Here is a 17,998-nt window from a genome sequence, read left to right on the forward strand (position 1 = left end):
CATACTTTGAAAAAAAAAATAAAGAAATGATCCCCAACACTACATTTAGTAAACCACACATGTCTTTTCTATACACAGGAAATAAAACTTGCTAAAGTGCACTGAATAGAACACTAGATGAAAGTAGCTCACAATATCCACTTAACGGGACTTGATTTATTATGGGAAAACTCAGAGAAGGACCTGAAAGAGGCCAGAGGGGCTGAGCTTCTAGAAAGTACCAAGAAATTCTCTGAAGAAGGGCTGAGCCTTAGTTGACAGCCTGTGAGCACAGAGTCCCTATTCCCCACAGAGAGCAAGGATTCTGGGGCCTGGAGGGCAGAGGATGAGGGATGTTTGATGGAGAAGATTTTAGGAAACTGAGTGCTGAGCAAAGTTTTTAGGTGTTGCCTAACATCAGTAGATAGAGTATTGCATTTTGGCACACTTTGCAAATTCTAATTCAAGGATTGGCAATTGTTTTCTGTAAAGGACCAGATGGCAAATATTTTTGGCTTTGCAGGGTGTATAGTTGCAGCTTCTCAACTCTGCTAGTGGAGTATGAAAGCAGCCACAGACAATCAAATGGGCCTGGCTGGTTCCGATAACACTTTCTTTACAAAAACAGTGGGTGGCATCACCAGCCTCATCTGTCAAATCCTCACAGGAATCTCGATTTATTGCCACTGGGAAACAGCACATGAATATAAACAAGGTTTTCTCAAGACACAGGAAGTCTTGTTTCGATCCCATTACCTCTCCTACCAGCCTGACATTTCACCCCTAGAGCTAGTCCTTGGGGGTGAAAGCATTGTTCGTGGAAGTCTCCAGAAAATACAAGCATGATGATCTTCAGAGGAAGATTTGTCTCACCTAAATGACTCTGACACCCAGAGCATTCAGTTTAGTACAAAAGCCAATTCATATAAGCTTTTCATAGACGTGGACGCACTCAGGGGGTGGGGGTATATGTAGCTTATTTTGGAGTGAACTTCGGCACCCAAAAGGACACAGCCTGAGGAGGTGGGAAGACCCAAGTAGCTGACTTCAGCTACTCCCCAGCTACTTCAGAGTAATTCCAGTTACCTCTAAGGGTAGCAAAAGATTTCAAAGCAAAATTAATTTTAATGGACTCTAGTTAGATTTATATGAAAACATGTAACATAAGGGACATTTCAAAGGCAGCAAAGACCAGATGACACTACTTCTCAAAGACCGAGAAGTACTCAGTCTTGAATAATCCAAGTCGGTGTCCCTAAAATCAGACATGTCTGACAAAAAGCCCCAGATCAACACTCAATACTCATCGATCTGCTTTTTATCTCTGCTTTCTCTGTCTGCCTACTCTAAGATGAGAAGCAAACATAAGACCAAAAGACAAAGGGAGCTGATATGTCACAGACACAGTAAGCCATTGTTACATAATCAGGTGCTAAACACAGACTAACGATATAGCACATAAACAATGGAATGTTCATAAACAGTCAAGAAGTTACTTATATCGATATATATTTGTTTATCGCTATATATAAATTCTTTATACATATATATAAATATATATATAATATAAAGATTGCCGTAGCAGTCAGTAAATAAACTATAAAATCGTTAACTGCTGTATATGGCACTTTTTTGGTGAAAACTGCAGGTGCTTTGAAAATGAAAGAATTGATACATTTCAAAAAACAAAAGGCAAAGTACTCTAAAAATCTCAGGGACTTTACAGCATGAGCCTGAGCTACAATGTGCTTCCACTGTGTTCACCATTTACCTCCATGTAACCAGAAATATCTTGAGTAACTGGAAGGCATCAGACAGACTGAGAGCATCCACTGGCTTAGGCTGGATAAGCTACAAAAGCTTCTGCAACCAGCCTCTGGGGACAGAATGATACCACCAGCAGAACCCACACAGCACGACCAGACTGTCAGTTATGGTCGACACCCAACTATGGCCAGAGGTGCAATGGTACATGCAGAAGGATTAAGGGTTTTTCTTCCCCCTTAAAATACATTTCAAGTGGTTTGGGAGAAGACCTCAAACTTAGTGGCCTTACAACCTTAGGTTAGGAAAGAGTGACACTAAAGAACAATGACAAAAATCCAGTAGCATTTCCCAGGACTTATAGCTACAGGTGTCCCTCTACAAAGCAGATCAGTGAGAGAGAAGTCCCAGGCTCAGCCTAGAAGGGGGCCAAGGGATAAAGTCTGCAGTTCCCAGGAGCCAGCCTGTGGTTACAACTGGGCAGACACGGTGCAACATGAGTTAACAGCAGTGCTGGGCCCTCCCTGTCAGTCTGCTACCCGCCCCCACCCCACAACTCCCAACCCCGTGGCAACTAAGGAATCCATTCTCTGTGGTGCAAATCAAAACACTTGGGCTTCTTGCTAAATACCAACACTCCGGAGGGCCCTCCTCTCCCGACATCCTCTGTGACAGTCCCTATGTAGAGGGTGTGCTCTTTGTCCCGACTTCTGGAATTATCTGTGGCCATCTTAACTGAAACATCAGAGCATTTTGGATTTGAGAGGGGGAAATTAGTGATATGTGAAGTGGGTGGTTATTCTACTCCTTCCTTGTGAGACTGAATTCTGAATTACAGATTTAACTGTATATGAAGAACCATTCTTAGTCCACGAAAAATGGCAGCCTATATTTAGTCACGGCATCTTGCATGTCATTGGATTATATTAAAGAGGGAGATGAGAGACATTTGAGAATTTCTCCCAAGCTTCCATCAACTACTTTCTCCTCTGGCCCTCACTTTGCCACAAAGAAACAAACCTTTCTCACCTTCACTGTCCCTTCCCCAAACCCCCTCATGAGACAAGCAGGTAAGAGAAGCAAGGTCACTGTTTTTCAAAACAGCCAGGACTCAGCAGATTAATGACTGCCTTGGCACTGCTTAGACATGCCTCTCCCTAAATAGAAACGGAAAGAAGAAAGGATGAATACCTTGAGCAATTCTTTATCTTTTCCAAAGATAAAGATTTCTAGATCTCTTGAGGGTAAATTCACATAATCAATTCCTTCCTGTCTTCTCCCTTCTTGCTCTTGGACCTTGCTCTGAATTAGTGCTTCTCAAGCTTTAATGTGCATAGGAACCACCTGGAAGTCTTATGAAAATGCAGATTCTGATTCAGTGGGGCTGGGTAGGACCTGGGACTCTGCATTTCTAACAAGCTCCCGGAGGTGTCGATTCTGCTGGTCCACAGCCCGCACTTGGAATACAGAATCTAGATTTTCTTAGGCTATCCTCTGGAGCCTGTGTAACACAATCTACAACAGTCTGGAAGTACTCCCTCCAATGTTAAGCACAATATTCCATTGACTGGAGACTTAGCATGAACTACTCCCTGCTTCATCGCTTGCCTGCATCTCAGACCACCACCTCAGGCCAGGCCCCTAGGGCAGCATCATGGGAGGGGGGTAGCCCATGTGGCCATACATCCTTTCACCTCCTGAAGGCAGAAAAGATGTGGACACTACATGTCCAAAGCAGCTAAAAATTGAAAAGGAAAAAGAGATAAGGAAAGAATAACTATCTAACCCCTAAAGATGGAATTCTACTGGAAAGTAGTAGCAAGAAAAAGAAAACCATGAAAAGGACCCTGGAACCATCCTGGAACCACCATGACCTTTCCAATAGGGAATAAGAAAGTTCCTGGAGAAGGGCAGTCTCCGCTACAGTAACTGCATGAGTGGGAGAGGCATTTTCCTTTGGCAAAAATTTCCTGGTCAGCCTGTATCAAAACCTCTTTTTCCCCCATAGAAAAAGGCTGACAACTCTGCAAAAAAATTTAAAAAAAAAAAAAAAAAAGAGCCATACGGAATTCCCTATTTTTTGACTCATACCATCTGGTTGGGGTTGGAGATCTAAGTATAGAATGGCAACAGCATTGATTTAGGAGCCAACAAAATCTGTAGGTGTCTGGAAAGGCGATGGCATGGCTGGAGTGGGTCCCTTCACTCTGTGGCCTGCGCTGTAGGCTTTACACTATCACACACAAGGTCTCTGCAGACAGCTCCAGACATGAACAGTCCCCGTGAAGGCATCCTTTTTCCGATTATTTCCATCAATGCACACAAAAAGTTACAACTATGTGTAGGTGGAGATTGTTTCAGGATCTGGGAAGATAATTCTTTAAATCAAATTCAGTGATTTCGTTTCTCCCCCTCAGGCAAGAACCTGCTATTTCATGGAATTCTCGCTTGCAGTAGTATCACCAGCAACCTGATACTATTAGACTTCCACAGTCTTTCATCATATCATTATGGAATTCCAAAAAACTTGAAAAGTAATTTTTTTTTCTCCCCTAACTCAGCTGGCAGCAAAACCTGTTCTGATCTCATCTTCCTTGGTGCCAAAATCTCACCTGAATGGACAAGGAGTTGTTTATAGTCTTGGGCTCTCCAAAAAGATTAATGAGTTAGATTTGCAGAGACACTCAGTGGTGGTATCATGCAGTACATGATGTATGCACTATGTTATCTTTTGGAAACCCAAATTCTTTGAAATTCTGAAAGAAATCAGTTTCAGAAAAAAAGAAAATGGAGCCTCGTATTTTTCTTCTCAGCTGCCACTGCTGTTATGAATGCCCAGATTCTGGTGTTTCACTGTAGGATCAAAAGCACACAAATCTTATTGCAATGCTTTTACAGGGAACTGCTCAACAAGTGGAGAAAACTCTTCAAGAGCAATTGAATAGAGGTTTTTTTTATCCCCCCCCATAAGATATTGTGTTTATTCTTTACCAGTTTAATGAAGTAAAATACAGGAAAGAATAAGTATTTTTCTGGGTTTCCAGCTGGCCTGATGTCATTCAACACTCTTAAAATGAAGACTCTTAAAGCCTCTTAAGATGAAGAGGGACTCCTCCCTCAAGCAGTAGTTTCTGATAACTTGGGGGCTTCTTGTCATGTTAAAAAATACCCCTTTCCCCGCTTCCCACCCTTGAATTATGCACATCTCATGGTTTTTTTGCTGCTTTTTTTCCAAAAGCAGCTTTATTGAGATACAATTTATATTCTATAAAATTCACCTGTTTCAAGTATACAATTCAATGATTTTGAGTAAATGTACAGCGTTGTGTGACCATCACCACAATCTAATTTTAGAACATTTTCATCACACCAAAAATGATCCCTTGTACCCATCTGTAGTTGCTCCCCAATCCTCCCTTCTCTCAGCCTCTGGCAACCACTAATCTACTTCTTATCTCACCAATTCTGTAAATTTAACATAAACATAGTGGTAGAACATTTGGTCTCTTGTGTCTGGCTTCTTTCACTTAGCATGATGTTTTTGAGATTCATCCATGTTGTAGCATGCACCAATATTTCATTCCTTTTTATTGCTGAATAGTAGCTATTGTATGGATATATCATGTCTAATGACTTTTTTTAAATCAAGATTCCGGAACCCTCCATATTCTTTATAGGATCCAGGAGAATGGATGGCTGATGTCACCTCATGCTCACCCTATTTAGCCAGCGCTGCACAGGCACACACAGAACCAACACCTGATAGCCATAGGACAGATGAAGGAATGCATAACCCAAGACAGAACTAAATCCAACGTCAGATTTCATTTTAATTAACCTGACACCACAATTTAGATTTTAAAGGAAAAAGTTTTATTAATCATGGATTTTATGACTTTGTAATTCAATGGGTAACTTACATTGTACCTTGAGATTGCCCTTTCTGGAGCTGTACCATGCTATGTTTACTCCTGAAAAAGTTAGCAAGCATTTGGGAGAAATGTTATGGATTGATGCAAAATCACAGAAATACTTTAAGCCTCTTACTGTGTTTATCTGACCTACCACCAGCCCTTTATGTCTGCATTTTATGTAGTTTGAACTACGGTTGTACACTGGCAAAATCATTGAGTTTTAGCTAACTGAGCTGGGCATTACAACTTGTGTTGGCTTCGGGAACATGGGAGGTTGGATGTTCATACTGCTTCGCCTTTTGCCCCTTCTAGGTCCCCAAATCAGCTGTCGCACACCTCACCCAGATCCAGCACCTAGCGGTTCTGAATGGCCAATGTTCCTCACGAGCAAGGAAAATGGAAACCGGACCCACTGAACCTACCTGATGGGAATCGGGTACATGGTTATCCAATCCTACTTTCACAGCTTTGATTTCTCTTTCTCAAAGGCAATGACTGATGTGAGAGGGTGGTGCAGAGCAGCAGGGCTGGGAAGACATTTGGGGACACTCACGGTACTCTCAGAGCCAAGGCTCCTTGAAGGCCCTGGCCCAGTTCTTGGCCACATGGGGGATGTGGGTGGCCCCCCTCCCCCATTACTGGTTCAGGCATTGGAAATTTCATGGTTAACCAAAGGCATATCTCACTGTACATTGTTCCCTTTGAGAAGAAGAAGTGATTGAAGGTGAAGAAAGAGGGAAGAAGGAAGAAGGAGAAGAAAGTGGAGAAAGATGGGGTGGAATGGAGAGGGAGAGAGAAAAAGAAAGATGATTAAAAAATGTTTATAGGGCGAATTCCACCCACGCCCGTGTGAACAAATTAATGCACCAAGCAAAACATAAAATATCACCAAGCTGCAAGAGCCATTACAAATAATATTAAAGATAACAGTTGACTTGCTATTAGAATTCACCCCAAGGCTGTATTTACCTGGACTGCTCAAGGGGCTAGCCCTGTCCCCCAGGGTTGGCACGGGATGGTACTGGTGGTTCTTTGAGCCTGGGTACATCCAGTGGTACCTGCCAATTTCCATTTCAGCTCTGCTGTTCACTGCCAATTTCAGGTGGCAAAGAGTCAGTGTCTCTATCTCCAGCAAAGATTCTATATCAGCATTTTTATTTATTCTTAACCATAGAAAGGAAATGGGGAGTTTAAAAAATATGCTATTGAAATGCAACCCTTCAGTACCAGCATGATCCATTGAGAATGTCCTCCGTTTCTAAATTGAAGTTTATGTAAATCACCAAAATGATCTTTATTTTCTACATCTTTCCCCCCTACACACCATATCCTGCTTCTTAAAATGCTCATTTGGGGAAGATACTATTTATAGTGAAAATTTGGCATCTCACAATAATATTTTTCTTTCTGTTTCCTTTTCAGACCAACAGAGCACTAACAGAGCACTATAATTATTGCCAGCTGCACTAGCAAAGGTGAACGCAGGCTCCCTCTCTGTAAGGGTACCCAGCTCTAGTCCAGAAAACCTGGCAAACAACCCAATGGTCTGCTGAATCTTGGATGAAATGCTTGTCCTCCCATTGACGTCTGCAGTACTGTCTGTCACCTTATCTTAAACTCAGAACGTCAGAGTCTAGAATGTTCTGGATTAAATCCTGTTCCAATTTTCATCCATGTGCTATACAGAAAGGACTACTGGTCTTGGGCTCGAACCGCTGCTTAATTACACACATGGTGACAGCTGGCACTCCCTGAGGACTCAGGTCTCTATCTGGTAATATGATACAATGTTTCCCACTTTTTAGGGGATTGCAAAGAAAAATACCTACCAATTTGCCTGGCACAGAGTAGGCTTCTCATAAAAGTTAGTTGAATTACAATCTTGGGATCTCAAAGAGATCATAAGGTCGCTATGGCCAGTTTATCTCCGAGAATCCCATAAAACCTAATAAGGGGTTATATCCTCTGGGGCACCACAAATATTTAAGGATTAAAAAAAAAGATTGTGCCATTGATGTGGGTCATGATTCCATCAGAAGATCAGGTCATAATGCACCATCTGGCAGCTCAGGTCTCTGAGGAGAAGAACCTACTAAAGCCACAATGTGAGGCAAGTAAAACCTCACAAAGCCTTTATAAAATCCCAACTCCACTCTCCACAATCTCTGAAAACTTGTAAGGTATTTCAGGTTTGGAAGCAGAAACATGCTTTTCTAGAGTGTTTTAGAAAAAATCTTTTTGACTTCAAGGTAAGGTATACATAACTTATTTAAACCAGGGTGGGGAGGTGCAGAAAAGATTCTGGGATAAGATCAGAACTGCACAATGAAACTATTTTTGTGGTCAATGATGACGACAGCTAAAATTTATGGAGTGCTTACGATGTACTATGCACTGCACTCAGCATGTGGTACCTATTACATTTGTCACAACCACCCTCTGAAATAGGTACTATTATTATTCCATTTTTACGAGGGAACAACCCGAGGGCAAGGAGAAGGTATGATCACTTGCCCAAGATCTTTCAGCCAGGAGGTAGAGAAGCCCGAATGTGAACCTTAGCAATTTCACTCAAGAGGGCACACTTTGGAAACCACCATACATCCCACTGTGACCTCTACGTGTATTGCAATTTTCTACTCTTTTGCTGAGGCAACAGTTAACCCAATGAGAGTTTTTCTGAGGTGCATTTGCAGTTGAGTTGTGCTTCTGTGTCTCCTAAAGAAATGGTCCAGGTCCTAAGCTACTAATGTTATCTCAGGCTTCTTAAAATTTCTTAACTTTCAGCCTTCCTTAGATTGAGATTTTTGTGGGCTGGGTGCGGTGGCTCACACCTGTAATCCCAGCACTTTGAGAGGCCAAGGCGGGCAGATCACTTGAGGTCAGGAGTTCAAAACCAGCCTGGCCAACATGGTGAAACTCTGTCTCTACTAAAAATAAAAAAAATAAAAAAATAAAAATAAAAAATTTGGCCAGGTGTGGTGGCTCACGCCTGTAATTCCAACACTTTGGGAGGCCGAGGCAGCCAGATCACCTGAGGTGAGGAGTTTGATACCAGCCTGGCCAACATGGTGAAACCCTGGCTCTACTAAAAATACAAAAATTAGCTGGGCATAGTGGCACACACATGTAGTCCCAGCTACCCGGGAGACTGAGGCAGAAGAATTGCTTGAACCCAGGAGATGAAGGTTGCAGTGAGTTGAGATCGTGCCACTGCATTCCAGCCTGGGCAAAAAAAAAAAAAAAAAAAAAAAAGAGTAAAACTCCGTCTCAGGAAAAAAAAAAAAAAATTAGCCAGGTGTGGTGGCATATGCCTATAGTCCCAGCTACTCTTGGAGGCTGAGGCAGGAGAATCACTTAAACCTGGGAGGTGGAGGTTGCAGTGAGCTGAGATCATGCCACTGCACTCCAGCCTGGGTGACAGGGTGAGACTCTGTCTCAAAAAAAGAAAAAAAAAAAAAAAACCAAAAAACAGATTTAGATTTTTGCTTTACTGTTCAGGAGATTCTCTCTCAGAAACAGGTGTTGCTACATTCTCCGAAGGCAAGAAAACCCAGTGGGGCTGACAGAAAAACAGAAGGTCAAGGCACTTCATGGTATGATCTGATTTCCTCTTGGTAAAGGGGTTGTGAGCCCTCCACATAGACCCCTAAGCAAGAGGATTCTAAGTAGCTCTATCACTTTTGATCTGGAAATTTTTATCCTTTTAAAAAATTTGTCTCTACATACTCAGCACACAGGTGCCCAATAAACACTGGCTGAATAAATATTTGGTTGAAAGGAAGGGAGCACCCTGGGACCCTGTGGACCAGAAATGGACCTCTAGATCCCCCACCATGCTGACTTTTACCCAAGCCAGGCCACGCAATTCAGGGTATCTCTGCAGAAGATTCATCCATGCTCTGTGCTCATCTCCTCATATGGATGGGGTAAGTCTCCAGATGTTTGGGCAAGCAAGCACAGGCTGCTAGGCAATGACAATGAAAAACCATGGACTGCTCAATGTTAACGTGTTTTCTGAGAAAAACATGGCAGCCATGCCTAAGACCCTTAATTCAGGATTAAAAAAAAAAAAAAAAAAAAAAAAAAAAAGAATAGATCCAGAAGACACACTGATGGGATAGGCAACTGGATGGATATGTTCCAAATCCCCTGGACTTATACTTCTGGAGGGGCCTTTTTACAACAGTAAATCTTTGGATATGAAAGAAAAGAAAAATCACTTCTATTTTATATTTTTGAGCCAAATTTAAATAAAGGCATTAAATATAAAGTTATTTATAAAATTTCAAAAAACACAGCATACATTTTAATCCCAAGGATAGGATCCCAACACCTAAAAGGCAGTCACAGGATTCCAAGAGGATGCCTTGGCTCAAAAGGTCTTTTAAAATGTCTTGATTCTGGGCACCTGGCAAGAAATGGGAAAACGGTTTATGCCCTACAGAGGGAACATTATGCAAAATGTTCCCCCTAAGAGAGTAGAAGATAGAGATGAGGTGACCAGTGGTAGCGTATGAAGACAGACACAGCTGTGAGTGGTCATTGCCAAAGGTGGGCATGAAACAAGGGGAAATTGCAAAAAGGAAAGCAAAACAATGCCTTGTTTATTTTTCCCCATTTACTTATTTAATGTAATTTAGTGAGAAGGCTGAACAAATGAACTTCAGACTGTCATGCTTCTTAGCACCTAGGAAATTAGCACCGGAAGCAACTAAGTGACAAACACTGAGCTTCCAAGAAAGACCATATTCACTGAGCAAGGTCTTTCAAAGCTTTATTTGTTATCCTTCATTTTTAGCTATTATTTAAAATATTAAGGAATGCCATAACAATGCTATAACAATGCCATAACAATCTGTTTTTATTTATAAGGTTTTATTGGAACACAGTTGCACCCATTTGTTTACATACTATCTAGGGCCGCTTTCATGCTATAGTGGCAGATTTGAACAGTTACAACAGACACTGAGTGGTCTGCAGCACCTAAAATATTTACTCTCTGACCTTTACGGAAAAAGTGTGTTGACCCTTGATTTTAAATATAGCATAGTAAGGCTTGGCTACATAAAGCAGTTAATGCAATTGATAAAATCAGCTTATCAAACAGGAAATTATTGTATTTTCTCTGATACGTTCTTTGACGAGAAATATCACTCAGCTGGCTAAGGATCAAAATTCTCGTCTATGGCATTTTGTCTGCTATTTAATCTGCCACCAATCAGCAAAATTATTATTAAAATCAAGATTATACTACCCCTAATGGTCCCTACGATGACTTAGCACCCTTGTACTCCTGTAACGTGAGCTGAAGGGACAGAGGAAGAATGACATTTCAAAGGAGAACACTTTTTTTTTTTTTTTTTTTTTTTTGAGACAATCTCGCTCTGTCACCCAGGCTGGAGTGCAGTGGCACTATCTCGGCTCACTGCAACCTCCGCCTCCCGGGTTCACACCATTCTCATGCCTCAGCCTCCTGAGTAGCTGGGATTACAGGCACACGCCACCATGCCCGGCTAATTTTGTTTTTGTATTTTTAGTAGAGACTGGGTTTCACCGTGTTAGCCAGGATGGTCTCGATCTCTTGACCTCTTGATCCGCCCACCTCGGCCTCCCAAAGTGGTGGGATTACAGGCATGAGCCACCACACCCGGCAGAGAACACCATTAAATGAATAAATGAATGAAAAACAAAGCACATTTGTGGAACTGGGATTGTAACCTCCCTCTCTTAAAAACAGTCGATGTGGTCACTTTCTTCCTCCATTCCATGGCCATCCCTACTCCTGGCCAACTATCTCCCATGTATGTACATTTGGTCCAAAGGAGAAAAAAGCAAGAGTGTCTTTGTAACAATCCAATCCATCGCAGTCACACAGAGGGGAAGTTTAAGTCATGGGGACACTGGTTATTTTGCATGTTCTCAGATACATCAAGACTAAGTCACTTTATTAAGATCATTTAGTCTAAATTGATCCTGTACTTCCAAATAACAGAGAAATGTGATCTTGAAAATCATAATAATCTTAATTCAGGGTTTACACTCAATTTCAGGGAAGGCAAATCTAAATTTCCAGAAAAGGCCCAGAATTCTTTTTCTAACGAAATAGCAAGGCCAAGTCTTAAAAAAAATCCTAATGGAATTAATAATGTAAAAGTAGAAGATGTACCAAATGGCTCGTTGAGATCTTTTCCACATTTAAATGTTCTAAAAAAAAAAAAAAATCAAAGGAAGCTGTATCATACCTACCACATATGTTCCGCACCATCTGGCCAGCCACTTTTCTCTACAGCCTATTCCCCAGACACCAACTCTTCAGATGTCCACCTTGGCAAATTCTTACAAATAACTGCATCTAAAACTTCCTCTGTACCATATTTATATAGCCAAGTTAGAAAATGTCAATACAAATTTCAAAATGCAATAATTCGCAGATCACCAGGAATACTGTAACGTGTGTTATGTGTCCCTTTGGGTTTTTAATCACACAAGTCGTATATTCTAGAGGAGTGCTTTTCTTCCTAAACGAAAAATGAGAGCCAAAAGTGCATACACTTTGCTCAATTTAAAAAAAAAATAAGAAATTGTATCTATTTGATCAAAAAGATTAAAATGGATGTATTAATTTTTTAAGGAAGTCAATAATTTAAATTCATTTCTTACTTTGACCATATCTTGGTAATTTATTTTAAATTACACATTGTTTCCCATTCACTATATTTTTCTTCCTGTGTGGTTAGGAATTTAATTTGATGCCTGTAATTTATTTCAGCAATGATTCATAGGAAGTTAACTAACCTGACTATAATTGTTTCAGTAGAATTCAATTACCTACATATAATGAAAATAATTTTCATAACAGATAGATTTTTCCCTCATAATAGAGCATACAAAGTTGTTATGATTCAATTGTTTTTCTACTCAGTGATTACCCACTCTCAGCAATTTCAGATGCATTTATTTTCACAAATGAAATGACAACAAATAATACTCCACTGAAATCAATGGAAACCGACTCTCCATCTTTTTATTACTGGGTTCCATGATCTATTTCTTTTGATTCTGTCTTATTCATTTCCTCTGCTTATTCCATGTCAGTGAATCTGCTTACTCAATCTTCACACTTTAATGCTTTTAATTTAAAAACTATCATTTGTAATAATTTGGCATTTCTTACATCCATCTAAGAAAATCTGCTTGTTTTCCTTAAAAATCCCTAAATATCTACTAAATGCTTCTTGTGAATTTTGGTATCTGGTAGCATTCTGTGATAAAAACTATGAGACTGAAAAAACACAAATGCTTTCCTTTTTTAAGGACATGGATTAATTTTGTCTAAAGTAGAAACAAAGTCATTCTGATTAAGTTTAAAGAAAGAGCTCTCTTTGTAGGAGTTAGTGAATCACAATAGCTGGGCTGTGTTGTCCTGCTGAAACTCCCAGGAAAGATCCCAACTAGAAAAGCAAGGTCAATTTATAAAGCTAAGTTTAATTTACATTCTTAGTTCTTAACAGACACTTCAATAATTATCCAAAGATATTAATTCACATGCTATTGGGTATTAGCCATTGGGCAATAATGCCCCAAATTAAGAGACAGGCATCACTCCATCACCAACCATTGAAAACAGATGGGAAAGGAGAAACACAGGAAAAAAAATATGTATGTGCATAAAAAACTCTGCGTAAAGTGACAAAATTTACAGGATTAAATTTAATGAATAAAATCCTTTGCTGAAAGGCTTAAAAGAAAAACATAAAAAACAGATCCACCAGCTCAAGAATTCTATAACACATTCTATAAATAATTATGTCAAGTTTTAAAATGTTAATTTCAATGGAAAAATAATTTTTTAATAAACTTAAAATTAAATCTGAAGGAATACTGATGTGACAATCACGCAGAAACATTTGTGGCTATCATTTTATCCTATGTGTACCTTAATGATGATGGGTGAGCAAATTGGGAAACTACAAAGTGTCTTGTGTGGGCTTTGATTTTGTGTAGCCAGCATATGAAGTTGTTCATCTAAATGCAGATTAGGTAAGCCACCCTCCAGATCAACAATTATGGTGGGTCACACAACAATCACAACCCCTCTTGCTGTAGATCAGGAAAAACAAATTCCCTGGCTTGTATTCTTATTCAAGCATGTACTGTACATGTCACACTAGCTTCTGGTAGTGTGATATTTTTGAATTATTTAACAAGCAGGTAGTGTTTATACATTTAGGTAATTTTTAAAGTTCCTTCAGAAATTATCTTTTGCTTCGAATTTTGTCTCTAAAATCACAACTAATGACTTTTCATATACAGGTTGTCAGGGGATGTACTAGCAACCTGTAGATCTGTTATTAAATAAGATTTAATTGACATAAAATAATAGCAGTCCATAAGACTAAGTGATAAGATACACAGTTGTGTAGTAATGATTTTATATTGGTTACATGACCTTTGCTTCCTTTCAGAGAGAAATTTAAAAAAGGAATTTTTTCTGCAAAGACCAAAACGGTTTTATCTGCCATGGTTGAATACCACATTAATAAAAATTAAAAGTATGTACTAAGTAAAATCATCATTTTAGGATAAAATTGTGGAAGACTATAAACCATGATAGGCTTCCTTGGGACAATGCTATTATATTATCATACCCCGACAACATGCGATCAACTTAGTCTCTAGTCATCATGGAAAAAACTTTGATCTCACTTCCTCATCTTGATAAATATTCCCAAGAGCTTCTCTTATAGCTATTTGGTCATTGATGAAGATTTTTTTTTAAAGACACACAAGAAAATACAGGCTGGGTTTTTGGTGGGGAGGTGTAGGTTTGATACGAGGATTGAACTAAAACGATTTTAAAATTAAGGTGCTATGTACTTAATGCCACTGAATCGTATACTTAAAATGATAAATTTTATGTTATGTGTATTGTGTGATACCTAAAAAAAATAATTTAAAAAGTAAAATTGCTCTGTTTAGGATAAAATATTATTGTGTACCAATGAAATTTTATATAAAAACAAGCAGTCTTTACCCCAGCATACTGTGAAGCTGAAGTACATGTAATTGCCGTTTTCATAGGTTTAAAATGGTTGACTATCAGCAGTTTCATATGGTTCAGCCTGTATCTTTATAAATAAAACGAAGTTTTGTCCCCGTACTGGAGAATTACTCTTTAGTGACTATCAGTGGACGCAAGAGCTGTGAGAAATAACCTTAGCATTTATGACAGTCTATGACTTTGAGTGAGGGAGATAAATTACAATGCAGCGTGATCCATTAACCTAACAGTGGCTGAGCTGATTCTATGGGACATCAAACTTGAAATCAGTCATTATTTAGAAAAAAGAGATTAATTTTAGTTCCTACTTTCTGCCATTTTCTTACTGCAAAAACACTTTATTCCTCCAAAAAGCCATTCTGTATATGAAAATTGTGGTATGTTCTAAGATTCTCTTTAAGAAATAGGACCTTTATCAATTTTCTTCCCCCCAGTCTCCAAGTCATAATTAGCAGAAGATCCCCCGCCCTGCCTTTCCATCAGCACTGAGTGACAGAGCTGATGTCCCCTCTCTGAAGCTCCAACTGTAAATGATTATTACATGTCGTAGTCAGGGCCTGATACAAGAAAGAGCAATCATATTAGAATAAGAAAATTAGAGAATGCCCAAATCACTACAGCATTAGCGGAACCAAAGCAGAATTAACATGCATGCCCCTCCAGTTCCTCCTCAGCATTAGCAGAAAACTACACATTCCATGTTCCTGGAATATAACATGCAGGACACAAGACCTAAGTTATGATTAATTATATTAATAATAAAAGACAGTTTCCCCAATGCATCTGCCCAAGGTGACAAACTATAGACATCCCTCTATGAAATACCACGTCGGTAGAAAGATTTGGAACAGGAATGGATTGAAGAAAGGCTGCTCTATTAATTTAACATCAGCCCACAGGAAAAAAATCAACCCTGAAAGCAAGACCATGCCATAGGGATTGTCTCAGAGCCATTTTAAAAGAGAGACAAAACCCAGCTAACCCTTTTTAAGCACCCCCCAGTGAAAAGCTTTAAACAGGCTATTGTCAGAGCGCTGGGTACCTTTTCTCTCTTGGCTTTGTTCAGTATTTTCCTCGGCTGCAGTTTCCATGGCTGGCTTCATACCATCCACCAAAAATGCTTTTCCCCCTGTTCCCCCCAACACACACTTGTTTTTCCTCCTCTTCCTTTTCTTTTGGACTCCCCTCCGTCTCTTATTTACACCCGTCTGATTGAGAGGCTCTGTTCTTCACTACAGTAGATTACAGTCCCTTCCAAGATGCAAAAGTCTTGTCAGCGTCAATTTCGCTCTGCCTACTGGTCCATAAAGACAGCTGCCAAGGGGCAGGCAGCCATACGTCACCGAGGATCCCAGTTAGAAAACAGCCATTCGGCGCCCAGTGGTGCCTACAGTCTCAATGCGGCTCCGGTGGGAGTTGGGGGTGGGGGGAGCTGGGGGAGAAGGACCTGCTCCCCCCCCAGGCTCTTCCTCCTTGCTCTCTTTCTTAAGATCTCAATCTCGATCTCTCTCTCTCTCTCTCTCTTTCTCCCCACCTCGTTTCTTCTAGCCAAGTACACCCAATGAATGCTAATTAATTCTCCCAGGAAAAAATAGATTTGTGACATCAGAGGAGGGGATGTGAAGGAGAAAGAAAAGAGCCCCCTCCCACCACGTGACTTTGTTGGTCGACAGCAATATATGTCGTCTCTAAGGAGAATGCATGTCTTTGCATAGGCATGACACTTTCTTTCCTGTGTGGCCCCTTTATGATATATCAGTTTATTTCATTTACCCCTCGACCCTGGCAAAACATATTCAAAGGACGTGCCCATAGTCTCTATTTACTTTCTTAAATATTTGTCTTTCATACAATTTCTAGATAAGTACATTGCTTTTTAAAAATATAAATTAAAGAGGGGGAGAAAAATACATTAGAGGGAAGAAAACTCAAACATGGATTTAACAATAGCAATGTAGCAATTTGTTATTAGAACCCACTCCCTTGTCTATAGTTAATATATATGATAGTAAGAGAAACTCAAGCTTAATTTGTAAAAAGGCACCCTTCCTTATTTAAAAATAAGCATAACATGTTCACAAGTATATCTAGCTGACATTTTGATAGTTTCTTGGAATGAAAATCAAAATAGTTTTTTAATCGGATATGGTTATTTCTATATGGAGTTTTACTCATTAGAATTCCTCACTCCAAATCAAAGGGGTGTTTTCAAGAGCTCTCTAAATATTCAACATAAAGGCTAGTATACCAATAATGATGTGCCTTCTTGCATACCCATACCCAGATACCATGAGGCCAACATTCTCAACCCATACCAACATATAAGCCTTTATCATGATTATGAGCCATGTTTCCAAGCATCACTAATTTCTGCACCATTTTTTATGCATTTGGCTGACCAACTGGCCTTCGCCGTCCCTATAAAAAATTAGAGAGACTCAAGTCAAATACAGGGATGACCATTGATAGGATTCCCAGATCATGAACAGTCTGCTAGTTGGTTGGGCTTAACACTTATCTTGGAAGCAAACATAAAGACAAGTTGGAGACCACCCTCTCCTAAAATCACTCTCCTAAGTTTTGACGGTTTCTTGCTCAACTCCTTGAAAAAAAAGTATAAGGTACTGAATCAAAATCTTCCAAAAACCTGATCTTTTAATACCTTGGTTTTAGATAAGCCCTCAAACCTTCTTATATTTAATACTTCTAGCTGTGTTACACTTGAGAAGATTTTGAAAACCAGTTTAGCTTGTTTCAACATTTAATTTTACATCTTGCTTTTCCCTTTACCATTGTCTTAGAAGACCACGCCCACAATCAAATATGTATTCCCTCAAATTAAGGCCCCAACCAATTTTATTGTCTCCTGGTCAGGGGATTGAGAAGTATGGCAGCCTAAAACCACAGACTTTAGAAAAAAGATTCGTTTGTGATATAATTATTTCCATGGGAAAACCCTATGGTGTGTCCTGATAGGATAGTCTTAGACATTTTTTTGCAAAGACTACTTAGGTCCATTCAAATATAGAAAGGTGGCAAGTGTTGGTATGTAACAGGCTTGTTTTCCCAGCAGTTCAAATGAGAATTAAAACCAAAACAAAATTCAATTCAGCACAAAAGAGGACACTGTGATTAGCTGTTATTGGTTTTTAAAGTGTCCAGCAAAATCATTTGATTATAGAACCAGCAGATACTAATAATTTTTTGGCTGTTGCTTAAGAATATTATTTTAATAGTGATGCTGGTGAAAAGGCAGAATATGAAAGACATTCTTAAT

General features: G+C 39.6%; 1 protein-coding gene across 2 annotated transcripts in view; it reads right to left on the reverse strand.

Moving 5' to 3' along the window:
- The window catches only part of GPM6B (glycoprotein M6B), a gene marked incomplete at its 5' end in the record, with an annotated part of 165,815 nt that overhangs the window by 29,829 nt on the left and 117,988 nt on the right, over positions 1 to 17,998 (reverse strand). Inside the window, 1 exon segment of one of the 2 annotated variants that reach the window (NM_001133170.1) lies at positions 15,764 to 16,002. Within the exon segment in view, the coding sequence (NP_001126642.1) occupies positions 15,764 to 15,824 (61 nt within the window). 2 annotated transcript variants of the gene reach the window in all.

Source organism: Pongo abelii, chromosome X (assembly GCF_028885655.2).
Source record: "Pongo abelii isolate AG06213 chromosome X, NHGRI_mPonAbe1-v2.0_pri, whole genome shotgun sequence".
In the NCBI taxonomy this organism is placed as follows: domain Eukaryota; kingdom Metazoa; phylum Chordata; class Mammalia; order Primates; family Hominidae; genus Pongo; species Pongo abelii.